Here is a 26,478-nt window from a genome sequence, read left to right on the forward strand (position 1 = left end):
AATACTTATCTAGCTGGCAAGCTTCCTCTCTCAGAAAATCACTCATGCACTTGTAAGAATAAAGCCGTTTTTTAGTATGCACTGTGTAACAATGCATTTGAAAAGCTTCAATTGCAAGTTTGCATCCCTTTGAATAAAGCTGAACTGTGTGATGAGAATTACTCAGGCTGACAGTATCAAAGGCACAGTAACCATAAATCTAGCACCAGGCTCCAAGAGGCCTTGATCTAGCAGGGTGGCTCCAAAGGCTGTTTAAACTTGAGTACATCAAGTGGTGGCAAGACAAAAAAACGTCTGCAGAGGCAAAAGCCATAGAAATGTGCAAAGGCAGACACGTTCAGATATATTTGTGTGCACATGCACACACACGCATGCACAGAATTTCTATCTCCAATTTACATTTTACATGCATGTCCCTCCATTCCACAAGATCTCTGATAGAAATTTCTCTGTCTGGCTATGTGTTTGACCCTTCGTCTTGGTCTAGAGTCCAGAGACAAGTCCGCTGGTTCAGATGTCAGACGCATGCACACAGACACACACACACACCCACACACACACACCAGGGAGATAATGGGTGTCCATAGAAGATAGAGGCGAATCTCTGCTCTCTGAGGCTGTAAATGGAATAATCTCGACTATTCAGAGGTCGGAGTTCAAACAAGAGCTCATGTCTTGTGTCTTTTTTTTCCTCGATTTCTTTCTTTCTTTTTTTTAATGAAATAAGAATGTCTGGAAACTGACCTGCTTATTTTTCGCCATAGTCTGGGTCAGGCTTTACGTAGGCCGCCAGTGTCCAGCCTTTCGCTCCTGATTGTGTCTGAATACGACCAAACACTAAATGTCATTGGCATAAATCTCATCAGGGTGCAAATTTGACCCCTCTTGACTCCACTCAAATAGGAGGCCCTAGTTGGGGCATAGAGGCAAAAACACCCATCAAAGTGGTGTTACTAAATTTACCGAATGGTGTTAACTAAATGTACCATTTCTCAATAATCACGTGCAAAAGAAGAAGGTGGTCTTTTGTGGTTGCGTAGCGGCACGTCTGCATGGGTCATGCAAACACTTCATTTCTGTAATGGCTTCATGTTTATCGCGGGCCAAGATTGACAGATAGGGGGGGTGTAGATGACATCACTCACATTTCAAAGCCTATTCTCCTTGATTTAAATAATATGGCCTCACAGGATTTGCCTTTTTTTTGCATGAAGAGCAGCCTATATCTCTTGTGGAACAGCCATGGAACACACACACACACACACACACACACACACACACACACACTGTCATGCAGTGTCACTGCAGCATTCAATCGCTATAATTGATCAAGGTCAGTTGACACCAAGACTGAGAACAATCAATACAGGTAAATAAGCACCAGCTCTACGTTATTACCTCAAGAGCAGCATCTGACACAAGAGCGTGTGCGCGCGCACAAACACACACACACATACACACATATTTCATGCACACACACACACAGATTTCATGCACATGCATGCGTGCACTGCACACTCACAAACACTAATATTATGTACATAGTACATAACTCCATCATTCTTTATCATTACAGCTATGTAGTAATCACTGAATATGAGCGGCTGTTGTCAAAAGGCTTGTTATCTGCAGTTGTTTTAACGTCTGTACGTCTGCAGTTCCATATGTTTTAACGTCTGTACGTAAAGTTCTGCACACCCCATTAAGCCAAACGGATCCAAGAACAGGTGACTGTCCAGGGATATAATCATGTGCTGCAACAGACTGTGCAGTGTGCAATATATCTTTAACACACGCGTATATCGCAGGACTTCTCTTTCTGTACTTTACATAATGACATTACTTTGAGCATGATTTTGAACATGACTTGTATCAGGAACCCAAAAGCTGCCAGTTAAAAAAAAAAAAAAATACATGGCTGACACCAAAACAGATTCCGATTCCAATTTTCTGATTTTCAAAGTGGCAGAAGGTGCCGGAAAAGCTGTTTTTACGCGAGGGAGATGATCAGTGTCCCAAGGATGGATGGGCCTGTCTCCGGACGTGCTGACTGTCACTCCGGCGCGGCAGTCGTCGTCCGCACTCTCTCCATCAACACGGAGTGCCTGTCAGCACCCCATTTCAGGAAAATTAAACAAGCTTACCGTAAGCATGCCCCCCAAGGGCGGGGTGTGTGTGTGTGTGTTTATGTGTGTGTGTGTGCGCGCTCTCGCATTGGAATTTGAGTATGTATAGCAATCAGTTAGATGAGTGGAATCAAGTTTGTGAGTGTGTTTGTGTGTGTGAGCTTACATGTAAAATATTTAGAGGCCGAAAACATACATATACAAAGCATGTCATAAAACTGAGCTCACAATGGCTAAGGGGGTATGACTGTGCACATGATTCTCATGTGATATGTGGATGCAGCCAGGTGGACTCTGTGGAAGTAGCTGTTGATGGTGTGAACGTGCAGTTGTTTGCATACATCCACGTTTGTGAACACATGCGCAAGTGTCTGCTCCTCCTAGGGGATTATGTAGTAAATCTCTGCATATGCGTGTATATGAAAGAACATTTTAAAGCGTTTGTGTGTTTACATAACTAGGAAAAGGTGTGTCTGCATGTGTTTGCGTAAGTAGGAAACATTGTGTATCTCTCTCTCTGTGTGTGTGTGTGTGTGTGTGTGTGTGTGTGTGTGTGTGTGTGTGTGTGTGTGTGTGTGTTTATCACAATTGTAAAATATCAACCATGCAATGATCTAATCGCAAGGGCTACAAATAATCGTGCAGTTAATCTTGTCATATTTATGATATTTGATGATTGTGATTCATGTCATCTTCCTTGACTGTGCCACTTCTGATTGGTGAGTGTGCATAGTGCGTGAGAAGTCCCGCACTTCTGATTGGTGAGTGTGCATAGTGCGTGAGAAGTCCCGCACTTCTGTTTGGTGAGCTTCACTGTCAATTAGAAGTGGCACCACTTAGAGAGACATTTGAAATATTCAACTCAATCCTGACACAGACATTCAAAAATCAGATCTCAATCGCAATATCTGTCAGAAAAATCATATTTTTTCCCAAATCGTGCAGCCCTGCTCTCTGTGTGTCTCTGTGTGTTTCTGTGTGTGTGTGTATAAGCATACATGAGATGGATAGCCTACAGAGCATCATGCAGATGAGTAGTCAGTTTATGCTCTCCTCTTTTTTCCCCTCAGGGAAGCACCTCTCATTCCCTTCTTCTCCTCCTCTTCCTCTTCCTCTGTCTCTCCATCCTCCCCCTTTGACATGATAATGGGTACAAATTGATAAAGACATTTCACTCATTCCCTGACAACACCCTGACACACAAACACAAACACTCCCTCCTCCTCCTCCCTCTCTCGCTCGTTCCCCGGGAGACCGCCCATCAATCACCTGACCCGCCCACCCTGACGCTGCCAGGGACGCGAGCCTCTTTTAATCAGCTAATTCGCTCATTCGCGGTCACCCCGGCGACCATCACTCCGCCGAATAATCCCATCGTCCGGCGCGCTTAATCTGCCCTAATGAAGCCCTGATCCGCCAATTAGACCCAATCACGCCGGCCGAGGAGCGGAGAGGAGAGGAGAGCGGCACGAGACGCTCTTCTCTCTGCCAGTCTCGTCCGCCTAGGGGGCCCGGGATGCGGCTGATGTGATGCACTTGGGACAAAGGGGCAAAGAGACAAGGACGACGATGAGGAACAAGGCTGAGGCTTCCCTCTTCATGTTCTGAGACAGTACACACACGTCGTCAACGTATTCGTGCTCCACATTCACCGATTCTTATGATTTTCCAAATCTGTCTGGTTTTTTTTTCAGAGGCCTGCAAATCATAATGGGTATGGACACACCACGAAGACAAGGAAGGAGAGAGTTCTGTCCTAATCCGTTCTGAAGTGTTCAGAATCAATGAAAACGTGCACAACACTTGTCAGAAGTAATAGGGGAGGAATGCTTGCAACAGCCTGAAGATATTCAGACTGACTTGAATATGACCAAAACAGACAGCTGGGAGAGAGGCCGAGGGAAAGGCAAGATGATTGAATTCGAACGTGCCCCCTCATTTCAATAACACAAAGGACCTGCTTTGCATTCGCTTTACAAGGCTGAATAATTTTATGATGTGTAAAGTTTGGAGTGTGTATACAGGGAGGGGTGTGTGAGCGCGAGTGCGGGAGGGTGAAAATGCCCTTCTCCAGTTTATACCCGTTTTCTTGCATCCATCAGCAATTCCCTCTTGTGTCAGTGAGAGAGTTGTGATGCATTTAAAAGCATCAATAACACCCAACCTGTGTTGACCTGGAGGCAAATAAAAAATATTGATCCCCCCGCACCTCCCTTCTCACCTCACCCCCCCTCCCCTCCCTTCCTCCAAAAAAAGACTTATTGTTGATCTTCAGGAGGTACACTTTCATTTAATCACTTGGGGGGGGAAATATAGGTAGATAAATAAATAAAAATGCCTTTGAACCAACGTGTTGCGACAGAGGTAGAGCTCACCTTCCGAGATGAAATTACCTCAAAAGCTGTTGCAAATCAATGGAATCGATGCAATCAACTTAACTGACGCGGCCGGCGCGAAGCTCCCAAAAGGGAGCGTTCAATCTCCCTCTGCTGCTAATTGCCCTCTTGGGCCACCGGCGTATGTGGCATTTGTACACTTTAATTTAATTACCAAACACCGCTGGTTTCCAAAAGGCGTGAGAGCATTAGCTTGGCACGCGTCCATTAATTAAAGCGAAACTTCATTTGATCACCGCAATGCTCTCTAATGAACTCATTATGCATTTTTATCCTAAACATTCAGGACGAACTTGAAGTGGCAAAAAAAGAGTATATAAATCAAAACATTTTTTCCAGCCACTCTTCTGGAAAGTAATAGGAAGTAGTTGGCGAGGTCGTTTTAATGGACAACAAATAAAGGGCCAAAATGTAACAGGTTTACATTTACCGGTAGTCATAACATAATGCTGGCACAAACATGAAAAGAGATATTTTGTGTGTTGCAATACCTCGTGCTGCCTCAGTTACACCATCACTGCCAAAGCTCAGTGGGACTCACCCACCTAATCCCTGGTATTTGTTCTTGAAGAAATGGAGGTTGAGGAATTTTGTGTCAAGTTGTGAGGTGAATGATTGACTTCCAGTTCCAGAGGACGTGGGATGCGGCATTTCATTTTAGGCTCACCTTCACCTTTTACCCCTGTAACAACTGATCTCACAATCTCAAAAATTATAGGACTTTAATCATATGATTTCAATTTCCCTGTCGATCTTTTTGAAAGCCAGGGATGTAGGCTATAGGGTCATTCAAGCTTCAGCCGATTCCGTTTCTGATCTGAGATCTGCTGACGCTGTCCCCCTTGACGCGCACAAATGCCCGTGCGGTGCTGAGGTGGACAAGCAGGTATGATTTAAAGGCGAGTGTTTACACTGCGGGATCAAAGCCACTCAAGGTTGACCCATAATTCCAGGCTAATTAAATAATTCGCTAATTGATTCATCGCCAAATCAATACGGAGCCAGATGGTTTATGGTGCGAATGCGGCAAGGCCTACCGTATGGCGAAGGGAGGCGGTTACCAACGCTACAAGAAAACAAACACAAAGGCAGGCCAGGCAGGAGCTCTGAGACTGAGCTCTGAATGGTGCACATGGGTACACACACACACACACACACACACACACACACACACAACACACACACCATAAATGGCTTTGCCAGTTTGGTGAGTGGTGTAAATCCTGGTTTAGGGGCAAATTTGCCAATTAAACGGGAGTCGGCGTGGCCGTGACCTTGCGGAGGAATACCATGACATCATTTAGCATGTGTGGCTAAGACGGGACAAACACACGGGTCCCTAACCAAAAGGGACAGCGGCTGGCGCAGCGGGGGGGGGGGGGGGGGTGTCCTGCACTTTGCAGACCATAAACACGGTTTCTGTATAATGAATACAATCCCAGTGGGGTATTTGGAGTGCGCGCATGTATGAATGGTGCATATGGGTATATTTTTTAATTAAAGTGTCATTTTTTTTGCCTGAGTGTTATGCACACAAGTGCAGGTCCACTCTGTGTGTACGTGTGTGTGTGTGTGTGTGTTATGGGCAGGTTTATGGTGGCTATTCTGTCTGGGTTGGAGAGTGGAGATGGGCTGGCTGTGGAGATTGATTAGGACACGGGGTGAGCAACAACATGGCTGTGAACTCTGTGACCCGTGCGAGCAGTAAATTTAGGCACCTAAACAGTTTCTCATGATTGTTTCATATCTCAGGTTGGATGGCAGCACCAGACCTCGGCTGATTTAACTGTACCAACAGTTCATTGTAGTTCACATGTAATCCACATTTCCTACAGGCCTACATTTCTGATCTAATCACATGAATTAATTACATTAGTTGTATGTTTATATTTTTATATTTTCAGTTATAAAATTTTTAATTCCCCTGCTAAACTCTATACACAAGGAATAGAGAATGCAATCTAGAATCATTTAGAGTTCTGCTAATATCTCTCTAGGTACCTAGGACCTAGTGTCATATCAATGAGCATTTCATTTTTAGCACTGGCTTTGGGCAGAGTAAACCTCTAAAAGGCCAAACATAAATGAGAGTGAAGCTTTAATGCATGCATATCAAGATGCCACACAGGAACTTTAAGAAAGAGTTTTAATTCAGCATTAAAATGTTTCTGTATGTGTATTCTAGTAGCGGGCAGGATTTGAGTCGTGGGGTGTGTCTCCCCCTTGTGGCACAGATGCAACACTGCAGCACACTGAAGAGATGACACCAGCAAGTGAAGGCACAGCCAATGTTTCTCTTCTCCAATTCTTTCCACACACATTAATTCACAACATTTCAGAGAAAACATAATCATAAACTGTGACTATGTTACATCATTAGATTTATGGTTTAATGTGCATTAATTAATAACATTAATTTCCAGACTGACCAGACCACCAAAGCGTTGACCATTCTTTCTAGAAAGAATGAGAGAGTTCCTGCACTCTTTGTAAAAGCCTAACTTGTGTCAGAAAACACCAAACATCCAGATCAATATGATGAGTCATTCAATAACACTGTCAAATAAGTTCTCATAATGTACCTTAAATGAGAATAAAGGCCTTGCAAAGTCACCATTTGCGCATACATTTCCTGTGCTCACAATTACACAGAAGACTGAAATTAGTCCTTCAACATATCTATCATGCCCTTGTAGTACAGTGAGGAGATGAGATAGCAGCCTTAATATGCCCAGAATTCTTACTTAAATTAGATGTTCCAAAGTCACAAACACACAAAAGTAATTACAATTGAAATAAAAGATAACTTGCTTCTCTTGATATTTAGAGTAATCCACACAGTCACTACTGCAGCGAGACCAGCATTTGCAAATGCAGTCTTGTTTTTTTGTCTAAAAGGCAAATGGCTTTATAATGCCTCATCACAGTGCACGTGATGCCTTGCAAATGAATCTATGCATCTTTTGAGTCTCCTACAAAGCTCATGTATAGTTCCTTACAAACTGAGATTTTACATTTACATGGATTTCACACATTCAAACACAAGAAAATATGAACTTGTGCACACACATGCACATATATACAAACACTCACACATGGTATACACAAATATTATAAAATGCATGAATGCAGCATATAAATCAGTACCTTAAAATCAACAGTTACAAATCCTGAAATCATTTCAGATAAAGATGGAATGACACTAAGGGCCAATGTCACAATCATCCCTACAGATTAATAACCCTGGGGGCTCCACAGCTGACTATACCAGCTTCTTTTAATAAACTGGCTCTCAACGGTTCTCCACCTTCAGAAACACTATTTCCTCTCTCATCCTGAACTAGCATGACCTGTCTTTTGCAGAGTATCTCTCAATGTGTCTATATTCCTGCGACATGCATCTCATTCAAATCTTATTAGGTCCCAAGTAGGCTTCAGTAACGGCCCCCCCTCCCTCCCTTAAATCTAGAGATTCTAGAGATGGACTCATCCAGTGGGCTTTCTGCAAAAGCCATTATAAAACAACAGTGAGTGGCAGTGATAATTGTGTTGATGATTATATGACAGTTTTGATATATGTATTATGTTTTTTATCATAGAAACATGCTTGTGAGGGTCTCCGTCCATTGCTTAACTAGTGCAGAATAAAGATTAAAAAGAAACTGAGAAGTTAAAGGGTTGGACATGAAATCGACCGTCAAATGTGCTGCTGTGACTTCCAAGCATGCTCATATGTCCCAAATGCAAACTACATGCTAAATAAATCCTATGACTAATTTGTCCTGTAGCTTCTTGTCTTCAGTCCTACGCTAAAATCCATGACTTACTACGCACAGCATCAAGTAGTGCTTCTTTAAGAAGATGTTGGTTGGTACGCTGCTCAGTAGTGCATTCTGTGAATATAGAAAACAGCAACATGTGCTGGTACGTGTTTGTGTACGTGTGTGTGTGTGTGTGTGTGTGTGCGTGTTCTGCACGTTCGGATGCCAGGTAAGCTTGAGGTAACCATGAGCACCCGTGTCCGGTGGCTCCCCTGGTTGAGGATGAACAGCGTGTTTGTCCCAAAGAGAGTGTGCATAGTCCCGTGAGAGAGAGAGAGAGAGAGAGAAGCTGAAAGAGAGAAAAAGAAAGAAAGAGAGAGAGAGAGGGAGAAAGAGAGAGAGAGAGAGAGAGAGAGAAATGCAATGTTGCTCCAAGCTTACTCCCTCATCGGGGCCATCATACCCGGTTGGCGTCGGCTGGCGCTGGGGTGGAGTTCTGGAGGTTCTGGACCTGGTCCAAGACCCAGCTGATGTCAGGCCTCTCCTGTGGGTTGGGCACCATCATGGAGCTCAGGAGGCCCTGGAGGCTCTGGGAGTAGCTGTGTGTGTGTGTGGGGGTGGGGGGGAAGAGACAACAAGAGGAGGATTCATATGCAAGTCATGCACTTCAGAATATGTTTAGATCAGTGTGCATGTCTGAGTGTGCGTGAGTGTGTGTGTGAGTTCATATTTTATTGTGTTCTATCTTAGTCCCACAACGAAAACAATGAAGAAAAAGTCAACCTTGAAAGGGAAGCAAATTCATTTTGAGAAGAAAAAAAATCCCTCATAAAGAGGTATTTTTCAACAAAACAAAACAAACATGCGACAGTTATTGGCAGCTCTAATTCTTTGTAAAGCCTCCCTTTGCCAATAAAATAGCTCTTAGTCGTCTTCTCCTATAATATCTCATACAGTTGGAGAATACAAAGCAGGGGATTTGAGATCAGTCCTCTTTACAAAATACAGTGAGGGAGACATGTGTTTCATACCATGCTAAAGTTGCCTAAAAAGAGAAATATAAAATCATCATGGTGCTTTTTCAAGTAGGCCTATTAGCCTAGCCTGTATGATTTGCATTGAGCTCAATGAGCATCAAACAGGCTAATAGGCCTACTGGAAAAAGCACCATGTCAATCTCTAGCTATGGTGAAGGGTATGTGAAGATGTGGGGCTATTTTAATTCCAAAGGCCATGGGAACTTTATCAGGATGCATAATATCCTGGATCCATGAAATAGCTGGCCTTTAAAAATAAAAACATATCAAAATCCTCCTGTTCCAATGGGAATTTAACATAAGGGTCAAATACAGTACTTCCTTAGCCCTAGCATTTAAGGAAGAACATTTATTTATCTATGATACATTCTTCAATCACAAAGAAAATTGGTGTCCTTAGCGGTTTCTATTTTTACTCATTTTTTTTAAATTAAGGCATTAAGATCAATTGTCAAATGATGATTTTATATTCCTCTTTTTAGGCAACTTTAGCATGGTATCAAATACAGTACATGTCCGCCTCGCTGTATCTGCTGACCGTCCAGATTATGAGCCCCACTGCTGTACATTCTCCTCCTAAGCTCACCCCACTGGTCTTCAAAGGGGTTCAGTTGAGGATTCCCAGATAACCATGGCAGAAACGTGCTTTTGTGGTCAGCAAACGATTTTTCCATTGATCTGGACATGCGTTTTTGGCCCATTGATCTGCTGGGTGATTCAATCGTGACTGACTTCTAGTGTCTTGGCAGAGACATCCAGATTTACCCCAAGTATTTGGTGCAGATATCAATACACTCTGCCCTTATCTGAATTCTCTTTGCCGTTATTTGTATTCTATACTCTTGTTTTTCCCCATGTTGAAGAATGACTACAGTAATTTCCTGTGTATTAGCCGCAGGACAGTGTTTTATGCAAGTTAAAACAAACAAAACCATATTAATACCATATTAACTGCCCCCGTGTATTAACCTCATAGCTGAATAATTTTTTGCAAGTCAATGTACAAGCTGCACCTAATAGTTGGGTAATTACGGAGAGGGCCTTTTACTTTATTTTGTACGCCTCAATGAAAGAGAAAGTAATGGATTACTGTGTGGAATTGTATGCCTCTGATTGTCTGAAGGAAGAATGAAAAAAAAACAAAAAACATTTAAGTTACATATTATGATTTCCTAGAGGCACCACACATTCTATGAGTATTATTATTTTTTTTCATGTTTTAGTACATTTGACTCATTGTTTTCATTGTGGAAACTAAGATGGAATTCCAACAGTTTATTTTGTTATGCCTCATTTTTTACAATCATTACCAGGGGTGCCAATAAATGTGGAAGTTTCTGTATATAAGAATTTTGGTTGACAAGAAGTCAACACTTCAGCTGAATGAAAAAATGTGTAGTTATTGTGTAATTATACAGTGATTAAGATCTTTGTAGAGTTAAAAGAGATAAAGAGAGAGTTCAAAGAACACAAGAGAAGAGAATAGTCTATCTTTTGCATATTCATGGATTTCATCAGGTCCCTTTCGACAGGTGTATTAATCAAGTACCATGCAGTCTTGCATTCATAATCTGGGTGCTGTTGAAAGGGACCTGATGAAACCCATGAAAAGTGGCGGCATACTATTTCTCCCCAATCTCTCGGTGTCTCTGACCGTTTTTGAAGAGTTCTTGCGGAACTGACCTGCAGGGCTGTGGAATGGTGACAAGGTTCTGAACAGCGAGGGCCACGCTGTCCCCTTTCTGGAACACCATGTCATACGGGCCCTCCAACATCATCATGCTGTACAGCACGCAGCCTAGGGACTGATCACACAGACAAGACAACACACGTTGGGCCACTTGTCAAGAATCTGAGCCTTGAACTATGTCATTCATCTCATGCAGATACAACACATTTGAGTACTTGATCTTCAGTGACGTCCCTTGTTTCTGTCTAAAGAGTTTAAAGAACATCCTTCACAGATGACAACAGAAAAAAAAAAATCCACGAGGACATCTAAATACATCATTTGTATGTCTTTGATCCTTAAACAAATTTGTAAGGATTTCTTTGTTATGCTAAATTGTGTTACCATAATGTAGTATGACATCAATCAGCTCTCTCCATCATTCTCTGTCTTCATAATGACTGTCGTCCAGGGAACAGAATTTAGAACAAAGACTGCACGGTCTGAGCACTTCTATTTTTAGTGTCCCCCTTTTCATGAGCTCATGCTAACGATGCTGAGCTAGGCTTTGACTGTGACCAAGTATGATGTGTAACCACTGATGTGGCTGCAGCTCCAGACACATGGGTCTGTGGTTCTGACCCCGCCTCCCCCCATCCCACCATCTCTAAACCCAAGCTGCTTCTAAACTGTTGCACAATCTCTGTGGAAACTATAGCATTTTTGTCCCGGGAAATCCCTTTCAATGCAGTAAATCCCTCAACATTTTTTCCTTAACTAAGGAAATCATATAAGGTATTCTGAGCAACACCCTTAAGTCAACGCCTTATACAAGGACAAATTAAGCCCCAAGGGTCATACTCAAGGGAAAAAAACTTTAAGGTGCCTTGTGCAACTGGGACCTGGGCTCTGTAAAGCATCTTGAGACCATGTCAATTGTTATTGGCGCCATGGAAATAAATCAAATTTAACCTAATTGAATGATATAATGAACAGTGTACGTAAACTCAAGATGACATTCAAAGAACCAAAGAAATCTGCTTTGGAAAAAACTAAACCAAAAGTTACGTTCACAAGTCACACGTAATTGATCTTCAACCAACCTTGGCCTTTGCCGAACCAAGCTCATGCCCTACAAATGACCAAAAATAACCCGTGTGGGAGACCTGACCCGGTATTCCATCTGCTCCTGCTAGATAAGATAGGAAGGTGGACGGCGACGACTTACCCAGATGTCCGTGCGCTCGTCGATGATACACTGGCTCTCCACGTTGAACAGCTCAGGGGCCCTGTACGAGATGGTGCACCTCTGAGCTGCCCAGTCCTACACAAAACCATCAGAGAGCACGATCAGTCTTTTTCTGTGCATTAGCCGCATTGTGTATAAACCACAGTGACAGTGTTTTATGCAAGTTAAAGAAAAAAAAAACATATTTATACCATATTAACTGCCCCTGTGTATTAACTTCATAGCTGAAGAAATGTAGCAAAATCAATGAATAAGCCGTGTAGCCTGGCTAGCGCCTACCACTTCTCAAATGAGACGTGGTCTGGCAACCAAACGTTCATTTTCTCGTATTTGAATCGATGTCTATCAAATGCGTCTGTGCATAGCTCACCATCGTCTTGCTTCCCCCCCTCTTCTGTGATTGGTCCCCTATCTCAGGCAAAAATTAGAGCGGTAGTTTCCAGACTGCCTTAGCAGCGTGAATGAAATCGCTCGCAAGGCAGCATGGGAACACCCAGGCCATAAGCCGCGACTAATAGTTGGGAAATTACGGTATAATGCCTATCTATGTCCTCTAAAGAGTGCACACATATTCAAATACAGAACAATGTAGAATAATCTACTGCAAATGCTCCAATGTGAACCCCTTCTAAGTGTCCACCCACACCTCAACCAATGTGAACCCCTTCCACCCACAGCTCAACCAATGTGAACCCCTTCTGTGTGTGTCCACCCACAGCTCAACCTCACCTGAATGGTCATCGCTTCTCTGGAGCCCCGCACCTCTATGCGGGCCCTGTTCATAGAACCCAGGTCCATTAGAACCGGCCGGTCATTCTCGTCCAGCAGAACGTTTGTGGGCTTCAGGTCTCTGGTTAAGGAGAACGGGGGAAGAAAAATGATGGATGAGAGACAAGGGGTGAAGAGGTGAAAACACGGAGAGGGTTGAGCAGGGCAGATGAGATACCGTAAGGGTGGAGAGTAAGGCGGGGATCACACTAGCCAGCGGCAAGCGGCAGGTTTCCTATTGTTCTCTATGGTCCGGCAGCGGAACGGTGACAACGCTGGTGTAACGCTAGCGTTGAGCAAACTGAGAGTTGAACTTGGTTCAACTTTGAAGCGCAACGCTCGGCTCATCACAATCAGTTTTGGAATGTTTAGGTATTTTAACCAATCAGATTCGTCTAAGGACGTAGCAACAAATATTGAACTTAGGAACGAGATAGAATGTTTAGATTTATTATTATGGTCTGAGCGTTGCGTTACGCTTGCCGCTGCCGCTTGCCGCTGGCTAATGTGATCCCCGCCTAAGGCACACAACTGAAATAGGAAGCTGTGACAGAAAGAAGGGTGAATGGCCAACAGTTGTGCAGGACTGAATATGTGACAAAACTTATCCTCCCGCACCCAAGTAGGCTAGTGTAATTGTGGCTGAAAGCAGGCAGTAGATAGCCTCGGTCGTGGTCGTGTATGTGTGTGAAGAGGAAGGATACCTCTGCGTGAGGCCTCAGTCATGGGTGTGTGTGTGTGTGTGTGTGTGTGTGTGTGTGTGTGTGTGTGTGTGTGTGTATGTGTAAAAGGGGGGGGGGGGTATGTGTGTAAAGAAAGAGTGTGTGTGTATGTTTGTGAATGGAGGTGGGTACCTGCGTAATGTGTATGTGTAGTCTTGGTCATAGGACTGTGTGTGTGTGTGTGTGTGTGTGTGTGTGTAAAAGGACTCGCGTACCTGTGTGCGTAGCCTCGGTCATGGATGGCCTTGAGGCCGTCACAGATCCCCCTCAGGATGTAGATGATGCGACTCTCTGGCATGGAGCCGCTCTTGTCCCTCAACTTCTCCAGTGTTGACCACAGGCTTCCCTTCTACACACACACACACACACACACACACACACACACACATTTTTATTCACTGGGATTTACACGTATGATGCATATCATGGCAGAATCCAAGTATCCAAAAGAGATTCAACAGCAGAATACACACACACACACACACACACACACACACAGGATCCCCCTAGTCTTACTTTACATTCTTCCACACTTTCACACTTCTGAAACTCAGTGAATATGTTGTCAGAAAGTTTAATCAGTTCCACCATTTTCACATTCCTTTTTTCTTATCGTGTTAGACTCCACTTGATGTTCTCAGCCTTTAGCTGGGTAAATAGGCTCGTCTGCATGACGTGCAGCGCATCAAAAGAGGCCATCACATCAGCACAGAGCCGAGGGAGGCAAGCTTTGAATCTAATATTAGAGATCCAAGATAGGCACAACACACACATACACAAACACAGATACAGACTCACAGACACACACACACACACTTTCATGTTTGTTAGTAGCAGCTTCAGTCGACTTGATCTGCAGGTAGACAAACACACACACAGACACACACACTCAGACTCAGCTAAAGATCACATTCCGTTTGCTCACACACAGAAATTCAGTCACTTGAACTCACTTCATTTACAATTTAGCACAGCCTCTATACTCACACTGAGCAAAGACACACACACACACACACACACACACACACACACACACACACACACATATTAATTCAGAGCAGTCTCTCTCTATTTGATGTGGGAGAAACACAGACATATTAGCCTTTCATTACATCCACTTTACACACATACATCAAAAGTTGCTAGCTTTCAGTCTTTCATGACATACACCCACCCACCCACCCACCCACCCACCCACACACCCACACACCCACACACCCAGTCACAGGAAATCTCAGAGGGCCTTTGATGTATGATGCGAGGCCCTGTGCTAACTTGATGGGTGCCAGCCCCTTTTCACTTGCATGAAGTCATGCAATTTTTACTTTACCTTTTTTACTTACTTTACACGTAGCCTACTGTCAGAGCATGTTTAATGGTAGGCTAATAGGCTACACCTGCTTGTCTTTAAGAGTGGAAACTGTATAGCCTATAACATTAGCTGAGTGAGTCACATAAATCTCGGGCCATAAGCCGTTTATCGTAGGCTAAATCACAAAATCTTATAAAATCGAAACTAAACTTGTGTAGACAAAGGTGAACACTTTCACCTTTCGCTAACTCAGCGATTAAATCATTGCAGGCCAGCTTACAGGTAACGTCTTTTTCAATTCATAGAAGGGCGAGCCCACATAGTCCGTCCTGTGACATGGAGGTGCACAAATAGTTTTTAATTTGAATAGTTTCAACTTCAAAAAGCTTTGTTTACATGATGCCATAGTCACTGGGATCGCAATATCAAAGTTATTTTTTAGTTTAGTGCAGCTGTCCCCTTTGGAATTACATCCTTTACTACCCACAGCTCCTTGAAGAGGTACAGTGCATTTATGTCCTGGGTGTCGATGTTAATGTCCTTGTTGTCGATGGTAATGGTCGATGGTAATGGTCCCTCGAGAGCAAATACACAGAGCCTGTCCCATCGTCTTCCTCAAAAAGGAAAAAAAATGGATTTTTTTTACAGTTTTCAGTGGTTGTGAATAGCAATATGAGAGAGAAATGTTGTGATCACTGATCATTGTTTTGGGATATTAAGCCCGTTATGCCTTTTCCAGAGGCGTCATTGAAGGAGATTGAAGACAAACGCCGTCACGTCAGGTAGCCTAAAGTTCATAATATGACTTCATGCTAGATTTTTTTGAGGGTTCTTAGTAATTATGAGGAACAATATTATGAGAAAGAAAATTGGTGATCACTGATCATTGTTTTAGGACGTTCAGCCACATTAAGCTTCATTGATCAATAAACGCTGAATGTCATCATTGGGCAGGTGAGAGGCCTATTAGATTCGAGGCGCTGAGCGACGGCCCAATTCACCCCCCCTGTGACGGCCCTGCAAGCACGTGTACACAGGCACACAAACACACTCACACCATAACACATGACTCACTCTCACACACACACTGTCTCTCTCCCTCACACTCACACACACACACACACTCCGAAACTCACGCTGACGTAGGGCAGCAGCAGCCAGGCCTCCGTCTTGCCGCCGCGCTCCACGAAGGCGTGCCCGGTGAGGCGCAGGACGTTGGGGTGGTCGAACAGCCGGTGCATCTCCACCTCCGTCTGCGCCTCCTGCCGGCCCTCGCGGTCGTGGCACAGGATGCGCTTGAGCGCGTAGAAGCGCCCGTCGTGCGCGCCCTCCACCAGGTCCACGTAGCTGAAGCCGCTGGAGGAGGAGGAGGGGGGAGGGGGGGACATGGAGGTGAGACATGGCATGGCATACCAAACAGGGCAGGACAGAGACCAGGAGGAGACAGGGGGGGGGGGGGGGGGGGGTGCCCCCCCAACCCCCCCAGCTACATTAGCTATTGACAGCTAGCTTAAAGAGGAATGTGAAGAATAAGACAGACATAAAAACAGCAACAGAACAAACACAAACACACACACACCGCAACAGAACAAACACAGACAGACACACAGACAGAGAGAGAGAGACAGACAGCCAGACAGTCACACTCTCTCACACACACACACACACACACACACACACACACACACACACAATGTAGCAGGAGAAGTGACAACCTGACTAAGACAGGAACGTAGCAATCTGACAGGAATGTAGCAATCTGACAGAGAGAGATATAAGCATAACAACTCACCCCTCATCTAGCTTCTGGATGAAGTAGTATTTCTTGTTGTCGACGGTAATGGTCCCTCGAGAGCAAATACACAGAGCCTGTCCCATCGTCTCAGGGGCATTTCGTGGCAAGCTGACCAGGGGGAACGGACCAGCACTGGGCCAGAAGATAGAACAGCCACTGCTATTGACAGAGCTTCTCTGGAGCATCCTTCACACTCTCACTGAATGTAGCAATGCTAAAATAACACTGGATCGATAAAATCTACCATTTAACAGCACAGGAGCTGTTACTTCTTCAAGACTATACGACGTGTAAGATCTTCACTCGGTTCATTCTGTCAGTGGAAAAACAAGAGACTACGCACTCTGGGACTACTGGGTCGTGTCGTAGGGCTGCCTTAATTATTCAAGGAATGAACCAACGTCAGACTGCAAGGGTTTACCCCAACCGGTGAAAAAACGGTGCAGAGCGATGGCTCATCGCATCAAACCGGACCTGTCCCTCATTGGTTTAGAACCAGTGACGTTCGTTGGTGCATTGGTACTTCGACAGTGAATTAATCCATCGATTCTGGCTCAACGTATGGGCTGCAGCCTAGTAATAGAACAGCTACAAACAATTGCTTGCATATTTATCATTAGAAAAAGCTAGCTGAAACGAGCGAACGTATCGTGAAATGTGTCCAAAGACTACGTGGCACATAATGGTACAAATGGGACCCTGGTAAAGACGCCTAACAATTGTAGCTAGCATAGCTTAATGCGAGAAGACATTCAGAGGCGGCAAAGTATTTGAAGTTGAGCTTAACACAAAGCTTCCTTCTTTTATTTAACGTATTCGGGCGCCTTTGTGATTGCAGCATTCGGCATGAATATTTAACTTACAGAAATAGTTTACCTTAGAGAAGAAGCTTTCTGACGGTCTTCCTAGCGCTTTTCTCCCACACGTCCACACTACTTCCGTGTACATCAGACGTAAAATGTGACGCAGCTGCAGCCTCAATTAACTACTTCACCTCCGCCGAGCATAGGCCTACATGTAGGCGACGTCAAATGGAAGATCGATTTCGTCAGGTCTATATGACTTCATATAATACATTTAACAAATCAAATGGATGCTGCACGGTGTTTCTACAGGTGGCAAAGTGATTTAATGTGTCCACCTTTATGAGCTACATTTTTCTGTGTAGGATTGCAAAGTAGTTCTATGACCAAGCAAACGTCCTGTTTTGGTGATCCTATTGTAGCCTATAGTGTATTAGGGCTGTGCATTATCTTTTTGCATGTATTTTTTCATTTTGGATTATATTTAAAATGTACATTTTGAATATGGATGATAGTTCCAAAATCACTGAGTAATCATATTTAATAATAGTGATCTTAATATTGAACAAACGAATAATGATAATGATTTTTACCATAATTGAGCAGCCTTAGTGCATGTATGTGTTCAAAATTAAAGACTGGAATGACATAGTGCAAAATTATAGTGATCATTTTTAAAACATTTTATTTACAAAGCCAAGACACCCCTCATAACAGCAACTTGGTTCTGCACAACTGGTTTCAAAAATAATTTATAAATGGGAATTACTGATAAGACAAACAGAAATTGCACACAACAATGACTGCAGTTTACACTAACAGCTTACTTCTTACAAAGTTCGCAACCTCAAAGGCCCCATGTATTGGTCGAAAGGCATTTTATTTTCAATGCAGGAAAGATGGGATTTGATTTCTGAACATATCACCACTGGTAAAGTAACATCATAGAAGCTTATTATTCAAGTCTAATAATAGAAAAGGGAAGACCTTTTATAATAGGTCAAATATAAAATAAAAATGACATGGAAATAGGGTACAGCCTTGCAATTAACACACAGTGTGTGATGTATTGACAAGACAGTAGCTTGCTTTCTTTGGTAATGATGAAATGGGAGACTGGAGATCTTTCATCTCCAAAATGGCCAAACTGTGCAGTAGTAACCTCCCAGTGCTATGAAAGCATAGATGGAACTGATCCATGACCAGTCATGGGATGCCCGCTTCAATATCAGACGTCACTCTAATATTCTTCTCCCTCCTCATCCTCCTCGAAGGAGTCAACGCCCACTTCTTCGTAATCCTTCTCCAGGGCGGCCATGTCTTCTCTGGCCTCAGAGAACTCGCCCTCCTCCATGCCCTCTCCCACATACCAGTGCACAAAGGCCCTCTTGGCGTACATCAGGTCGAACTTGTGGTCCAGGCGGGCCCAGGCCTCAGCAATGGCTGTGGTGTTACTGAGCATGCATACAGCCCTCTGCACTTTGGCCAGGTCTCCACCGGGCACCACTGTTGGAGGTTGGTAGTTGATGCCCACCTTGAAGCCTGTGGGGCACCAGTCCACAAACTGGATGCTCCTCTTGGTCTTGATGGCAGCGATGGCTACGTTGACGTCCTTGGGGACGACGTCTCCACGGTAGAGCAGGCAGCAGGCCATGTACTTGCCGTGACGCGGGTCGCACTTCACCATCTGGTTGGCGGGCTCAAAGCAGGAGTTGGTGATCTCAGCCACAGACAGCTGCTCGTGGTAGGCCTTCTCGGCAGAGATGACGGGGGCGTAGGTGGCCAGGGGGAAGTGGATGCGGGGGTAGGGCACCAGGTTGGTCTGGAACTCTGTCAGGTCAACGTTCAGAGCACCGTCGAAACGCAGGGACGCCGTGATGGAGGAGACAATCTGGCTGATCAGCCTGTTCAAGTTGGTGTAAGAGGGACGCTCAATGTCCAAGTTGCGACGGCAGATGTCGTAGATGGCCTCGTTGTCTACCATGAAGGCACAGTCGGAGTGCTCCAGGGTTGTGTGGGTGGTCAAGATGGAGTTGTAAGGCTCCACAACAGCAGTGGAAACCTGGGGTGCTGGGTAAATGGCAAACTCAAGCTTGGACTTCTTGCCAAAGTCAACAGAGAGGCGCTCCATTAGCAGGGAGGTGAAGCCAGAGCCGGTGCCCCCACCAAAGCTGTGGAATACCAAGAAACCTTGGAGTCCTGTGCACTGGTCAGCCTGTAAAAACACAGGAGAATATTTCCCACACGTTTTACAAAGTATAGCATTTTATTAGGTTTTAAGGAGACTTTTTTTTCCTAATATGGTAGATTGTTCACTCTCACAAACAAAAAGCCTTTTGTCTGATAATTACCCACAGTTTCCTGTGGGATTTTCCAGAGTAAAGGGGAATAATATTATCCAGGCTTGTAAAAAGGTCAGAATATCAGTGTCAGCTGTAGAACACTTATATTACGTCCTAATCAAAGTAAAAATAAACTTTGCCTATCTAAGTATTTTTTTATGAGAGACTCCTTATTTATTACATATATATTTATTTAATTTACCAGTTTACGGATGCGGTCTAGTACTGAGTCGATAATCTCTTTGCCGATGGTGTAGTGCCCACGGGCGTAGTTATTTGCTGCGTCCTCCTTCCCAGAGATGAGCTGTTCAGGGTGGAACAACTGACGGTAGCTGCCTGTACGAACTTCATCTGAAAAAGAAACACGTGGCATGCTTAACATTACAATTGACTAATTTAGCAGACTCTTTCAAGAGGCTTCTGGGAGAGGTGCACAGATGGAGATGTTTGTGTCAGTATTTGTGTTCAAACCCATGACCCTGGTATTAACATCTGGCTCCAATGATGAAGCAACACAAACAGGTGGCACTGTCTACAATGCATTTTGTATCATGTAAAATGTTGCCCGCTATTTCTCCTACTCATTTAAATCACAACTAATTCAAATGTGTGAATGTACAAACTACAGTCTTACCAATCACTGTTGGCTCCAGGTCGACAAAGATGGCACGTGGCACATACTTCCCAGCACCGGTATCACTGAAGAAGGTGGTGAAGGAGTCGTCATGCCCGCCAACGGGCTTGTGGCTGGGCATCTGGCCATCAGGCTGGATGCCATGCTCCAGACAGTAGAGCTCCCAGCAGGTGTTGCCCATCTGAACGCCCGCCTGGCCCACATGAACTGAGATACACTCACGCTGTGGAGACAGGAAAGACACAGAGAGATGAGAACACCTGCAGCTTCATTTTATTTACCATCACTTTAGCACTGGCATACCCCAGAGAATTATTTAAAATCTTAGACATATAGTGTCGGCCTACACACAATAGGGTTTCTACTGCAAATTACATAGAATTTCCCAATTCATTCACAAATAAATTACATTATTATTGTTATTACACTGGGCTATTGCAGATATCCTTTACTTTGCACTAGTTTGAGTGAGATACATACTGTACATGGGTGGAATTTTAAAGATCTGGGTAGCCCAGTTACTCGAATATAGGCCTGAGAATGTTACGCAACCTTAATTAAATCTCCAACCTAGACATACCCTGACCTTGCACATTTGATGAATGATTCGGTGAAACTGTGCCTTAGTCTTAAACAACTCACGGTAACCTTGCTTTGTGGTGAATGCCTTTGGATGATTGAAAATGGATTATCAGATAAATATGTGTTATATTCCCAGGGTTCCTACACATTTTCCATTTCAAAATTCCATACTTTTCCCATACTAGTATCCAAAATCATTTTGACGGCAAATAACCTCATAACATGTCGAACATCACTTCTGCTATTGCCCAAGCGGCCCTCTGGCAATTACCGACCTTGCAACTTTCTGTGTTCAGGTAGGAACACTGCCCTGTTGGCAGATCTTGTTTAGTGCTGCTGTAATATGCTACCATGTTGCAGAAGACTGACATAGGCGCCATAAGACCTACAGCTGTACACGTTTTGCCATTTTAGATCCATAGCTATTAGCTAACCGGCTTTATTATTGCCCATTATTGGATTTCTGTTGAAGAAGCACTGTGTAGAGGCCCCTGTAGTCACAATACATTTATATTTTTACTCTGCCGTTTTATATAGCAAACTTCTTGCGACTTCTCCCCACTGTACACGATAGCAATGCTTTTGTGGTGGAGATGAAGGATTAAAGGATCTAATGACCCTTACAGTAATGTTTCACGATTCTAGCGAGAGTTGTCGGGCCACCGTTCTTGAAGTTGCATGGCTAGTCCTCGGTATTGACTCGCTACATGCCATGAACTATTTGCCTATTACAAGCTTGCTTTCCATCAATTGGCTTCTTAAAAGTTATACTAATGTGAAAATCTTGCACAGTGCACCTGTAGCAATGGTTCATTATGACCTGACTGAAGTGATTAGTGCTGTAGATGCAATAGTCTGGAAACACAAATATTTCTCAATACCCTCATTTCTTTTTTCCATATTTATCCAGACCTGGAAATGACTAAAGTTGTATTCCATACAATGTAGGAACCCTGTATTCCATGCAAAACCAGCTATTTCTAACATATCAGTTCAGCTCCCTACAGCTCATTGAACTGCCTTGCATAATATTTGCATAGGCAAGGGTCAGAGCCTCATTTGATAGACCTCTGGCTCTGGCTGACTGCATTGGTAGCAAACCATGCAGAAATACAACGCATCAGACATCACAAGGTCAGTTACGCAATGGCATAACTATGGCAACTCAGCTAGTTTCTGGCCCTCGAGGCCTTGGCTGAGTGACTCTGTATTGTGCAATGGCATCTCTTTACCCACAGATGGCAGTAAGATCAGGTGAGAACAGTCGCTTATAGTTGAGTGACAACTACAGCTGACAGGTGAGTATTTGGCAGGGCTAAAGCCTAAGACTACCCATCATGACAAGCTGCTACACTGTGACGCTGACCTAACAAATCTTCTTTGCCTGGCACGCTGCCTTTGTAACGACAGGGAGGAATGCCACATCTTTGTTTTGCCAACAGAATGGGTTTAGAGAAGACGTCATATGCATTTCCCAAAGAAAGATTCCTGAAGCACTGTACTTAATATAAATGAAAAATATGTTCCTGTTCGTGCCTACACTTGCACCTCACCTTATGCTTGACATGGAATTATCAGGTACACACTCCCATACCCTAGACTAATGGGCATGTTGACAAGAAGTCCGTTTCAAAGTTGAATGGAACCCACTCCCTACCGTGGAATTTTAAGCATCTTATCTTACTTTCAAAAGTGCAGTAGCAATGTGCACACACACACACACACACACCATGAAGAGGATCAACACTCTTTGCTTACACTCCTACCTGTGAAAGCGCAAATCAAGCAAAGGCGGAGCTAGTCTGTCCTGTTTTTGGAACTGGTTTATGGCAGTATGATGATGATGGGGGGGATATAGTGCAGAAAGGAAAGATAATGACAAAGGTCAACAATAGTAGCACTGCAGCTCAAAACAATAAAACAATAAAGGACTGTCTTCTAAATACTGGGCACAGAACAGAAATCTGTGAATGAACAGTGCATCCCAATCATGTGAGGAGTGCCAGTTCACATCTGTGGCACAGCACCAAAAACAGTCACCCAGTAACACCACAGTAAAGCACAACGCTGCGAATAGTGCTGCAGTGTGTGCTGTGGTTGCTGGAATCTGTGTCTACACCTCCGGGATGTGCCCTACTTTATCCCAGGAAGGGCACCTCGGCCCACATGCAAGCCCACACCAAAGCTCTTGTGTCGGACACACTGCGCTCCTGAATTCCCCTCTCCCGGGGGTTGGGGCAACTATTTTTACCAGATATTCCAGCCCCACTGTTAGTCCGACAGGTCACAAAGGGGGCTGGTGTATGTGTGTGTGTGTGTTTGTGTGTGTGTGTGTGTGTGTGTGTGGGGGGGGGGGTGATTGAGGATGGCATAGGGACATGGGACCATGGGAATGCCTTGTATGGGCATGACCGCCAGGTCAGCAAGTCTATTTATGGGTACTACTGTGGCCCCTTCCCCACAGACCCTCCTATCCTTTTTTCCCCCTATAGCCTACTGACCTAGCAACCTTACTCTGCGTGTGCTAGCGACAATCCAACCTGGGGACATTTAGGACCCTCTAAGATCTCCCCATCTCGTGCAGCTGTGGCAACAGGCATCCTCATCATCAGGCAGAGGGGCCTGTCTGTTTACCCACTGGACCGCATGAGGACCAAGCCCAGTGACTGGCACAAAATCCATTGACACGACACAGGCTCAGTGCAATGACGCTGCACAAAAGGCGCAGACATTTATTTAAAGCAGAACATCCATATCAGGAGAGCTGAAAAGCAATTCACCGATCAACATCCTCCTTTTTAATGGAATAGTGTGTATAGAGACTGCAATTAGATAAACCAGTTTCACCCAAGACAAGAGTGTGAACCAAACCCATTCTGAAATACATTTGAAACTGATTAAAGAATACACAAAGGTGCAATGTATTCAGTGATTGATGCATGCCGATATCACAGGCCATGGTTAATGGATAACCTGTTCCACTCACAGCCACGAGCCACCTCATGAGCCTACACTCTGTAGTTGTATGATGTTTGCATGTCTGTCCACTGTGGACCTTGGTTTCAGAGACGTGAAAGGACGTGCTCAAAAACTGCTTAAAATGTTATCACTTGGCCGCGAATAGTCACACCACACTTCACAGTGACAGCACAAAATTGTGCCTTGGGGTCTAATAGCTGCTAGAACTAACCAACTGTCTTTTGAGTTCTTCTGTTAGATTTCAGCCATTTCCTCCTCACGCCCCACTACTTGAGGTGTGCTAAAAAAAGGGCTCCAAAGTGCAAACTCAGACACACAAACGGTGTGAAACATTTGTCTCTGCAATTCAACACAAACAAAATGTCTTCCTCTCCCACAACCCCCTCCCCCCCTTGAAGCTGAAAGAGTTAAAAAACATTCCACCCACTTTCTCTGATCCTGTTGCAATCTCCAATCATGTGTTCAGAGGAAGGGTGGTGGGTAGTTTGGGGGGGGGGGGGGGGGGGGTAGGTGGGAGGTGTCCGGGACACCACACACCACAAGGAAAGACTTATGAGCCCACATGTTGAACTGATCAACATGTTAGAGCAGGGCTTATGGATTATTAAAGAACTATTTCACTGAGTAGTTAAGCACCAAGTGCCCTTTAAGCAACAACACTCGGTCTGGTGGGGAAGCTTGCTTATCCCTCAGGGCTTGGCTGCTCTCCAGAAGCACATCAATTCTGTGTTGCTTATAAACAGTTGTTATTTATAAATGCATCTATACAGAGGCAAGATGTAACTGAATCACAGCTACGATGAAAAGGGTCAATGTTAATCCAGACTAAAGACTAAAGAGATGGTGTCAAGGGGGATGTTTAAATGTTTCTGCTGCTCCTGTATTTGCTTTAACCGGTCCTTGTGTTCATTTGCAGTTGAATGGATAAGGACAGCAATTACTGCTCTCTCCATGCAGAGGAACATACACAGGTCCTGAGCCACATCAGCATTTCAGACTTCTGTGCCAGGGGAGCAAATAAACACACCCATAATCTCACCACGACCTAAGTTGTAAACTCCCTCTTCAAAAGACTTCCCCATGCAGTTTAATTGAAACCATACCGTAGCTTGTCAAACAACTTACAACATGTCTGCAGTGTTTTCTCTGTATATAATAATGAAAAACAAAATCATTTCTAGGCAAACTAATGTGGGAAAACAGCGCCACCCTTGGTCTTGTCTGGTTCTTGTTCTTGTCTGTGAGGCGCAGAAAAAAAAAATGGACACTCGATATAAGTGATGCGTCATTGGCGCGAGAAGGACGAATCTGCGTACAAGCTTGCTGCATCGCACCAAGTTACTGGGCCAAATATGACCATCTATTCTATTCAAACACAATGACGCATGTGCTTATAGGCTTTAGGCTATAGGCTACCGAACATATTTTCCCCCCGGAAAACAAAGATGCCATTAGAATTTGCGCGCGCAGAATTTTTTTTTTTCAGTCACAATTTAGTAACCTAACCAAAAAATACAAATAACAAGTCACACTCGCTTATGTCAAACAAGGTTTGATTGGAAACTATAACCTAATGGTGTCGCAACGTCGTTACAAAGTTATCATTTTGCGGAAACAGATTTTTATGGCGCCGCCTTTTTTAAAAAAATGAACAGAGGCAAATTAATAAACAGGCGCGTGAAATTGAAAACAGGTCTCTTACCATGTTGATTGATTGCTTCTGTAGTTGTTAGATTAACGTCGTGGATGGTTTAATCTCTCTAACTTCTCACTGCGCGCCTGCAATGTGGTTTGCGTGAGACAGTCCTATACTGACTCGGCATGAGTTCGTTTTTATACCTAGCCTACCTTACAGGCACTGGGGGAGGGACTAGAATCTCCTCAGCACTCAAAACTCAATTTTCATTCGACGAACAGATCTATACTGCATCGCGAAGCTATTTCATTCTACGGGTAGGTTCAGGTTTAAATTGGATAATGAAAGCTACTTTATTCACTGCCGCAACTACATTCGTTTTTACTTGGTGTCTGGACAATTCATTACATTTCAGATGTTTTGACAATCTGAGTCGCACATTTTGCTCGCATGTGGCTGCCACTACTCTCGCCCGGACTCTAAGGACTGGGACACAAGAATCAAATCCAAAAATCGTTGGACTATGATAACAGTGAGCTTTCCAGTGGGCTAAGCGTGAAGGATCATGTGATGGCACGATCCCTGATAATATCACTTAACGTTAAATTAGCCTATGCCACCCATAAGCCTATAAGCCAAGTTGCCCTCGCCCCGATAGGATGTCAAA

At 44.1% G+C, this 26,478-nt stretch overlaps 2 protein-coding genes across 2 annotated transcripts; both read right to left on the bottom strand.

The window, feature by feature from the left end:
* Window positions 1–6,895: 6,895 nt before the first annotated feature.
* stk16 (serine/threonine kinase 16) lies at window positions 6,896–17,778 on the bottom strand. The gene is made up of 8 exons (XM_062527884.1): window positions 17,712–17,778; window positions 16,833–16,967; window positions 16,177–16,396; window positions 13,944–14,077; window positions 12,968–13,088; window positions 12,218–12,313; window positions 11,004–11,125; window positions 6,896–8,882 (listed from the first exon to the last, which is right to left on the bottom strand). The coding sequence occupies exons 2-8, from the start codon at window positions 16,916–16,918 to the stop codon at window positions 8,741–8,743; spliced, it is 921 nt and encodes a 306-aa protein (XP_062383868.1). The 5' UTR covers window positions 16,919–16,967; window positions 17,712–17,778; the 3' UTR covers window positions 6,896–8,740.
* A 528-nt stretch (window positions 17,779–18,306) lies between these two features.
* On the bottom strand, window positions 18,307–26,027 carry tuba8l2 (tubulin, alpha 8 like 2). The gene is made up of 4 exons (XM_062528189.1): window positions 25,878–26,027; window positions 20,615–20,837; window positions 20,183–20,331; window positions 18,307–19,853 (listed from the first exon to the last, which is right to left on the bottom strand). Exons 1-4 carry the CDS (start codon window positions 25,878–25,880, stop codon window positions 18,879–18,881), a joined length of 1,350 nt encoding a protein of 449 aa, XP_062384173.1. The 5' UTR covers window positions 25,881–26,027; the 3' UTR covers window positions 18,307–18,878.
* Window positions 26,028–26,478: the final 451 nt, after the last annotated feature.

Source organism: Sardina pilchardus, chromosome 23, assembly GCF_963854185.1.
Source record: "Sardina pilchardus chromosome 23, fSarPil1.1, whole genome shotgun sequence".
In the NCBI taxonomy this organism is placed as follows: Eukaryota; Metazoa; Chordata; class Actinopteri; order Clupeiformes; family Clupeidae; genus Sardina; species Sardina pilchardus.

What these genes read in the sequence shown, in the direction of transcription:
- stk16 (XM_062527884.1), bottom strand. Translation starts at nt 16,918, where the DNA reads ATGGGACAGGCTCTGTGTATTTGCTCTCGAGGGACCATTACCGTCGAC. An exon ending in GAGAAGCGATGACCATTCAG is followed by an intron (nt 12,314 to 12,967) that starts GTGAGGTTGAGC and finishes GGTTTTGTGTAG; the next exon opens with GACTGGGCAGCTCAGAGGTG. An exon ending in ACGAGCGCACGGACATCTGG is followed by an intron (nt 11,126 to 12,217) that starts GTAAGTCGTCGC and finishes CTGTGTGATCAG; the next exon opens with TCCCTAGGCTGCGTGCTGTA.
- tuba8l2 (XM_062528189.1), bottom strand. An exon ending in CCTGGAGCCAACAGTGATTG is followed by an intron (nt 20,332 to 20,614) that starts GTAAGACTGTAG and finishes TTTCTTTTTCAG; the next exon opens with ATGAAGTTCGTACAGGCAGC. An exon ending in TAGACCGCATCCGTAAACTG is followed by an intron (nt 19,854 to 20,182) that starts GTAAATTAAATA and finishes GTGTTTTTACAG; the next exon opens with GCTGACCAGTGCACAGGACT.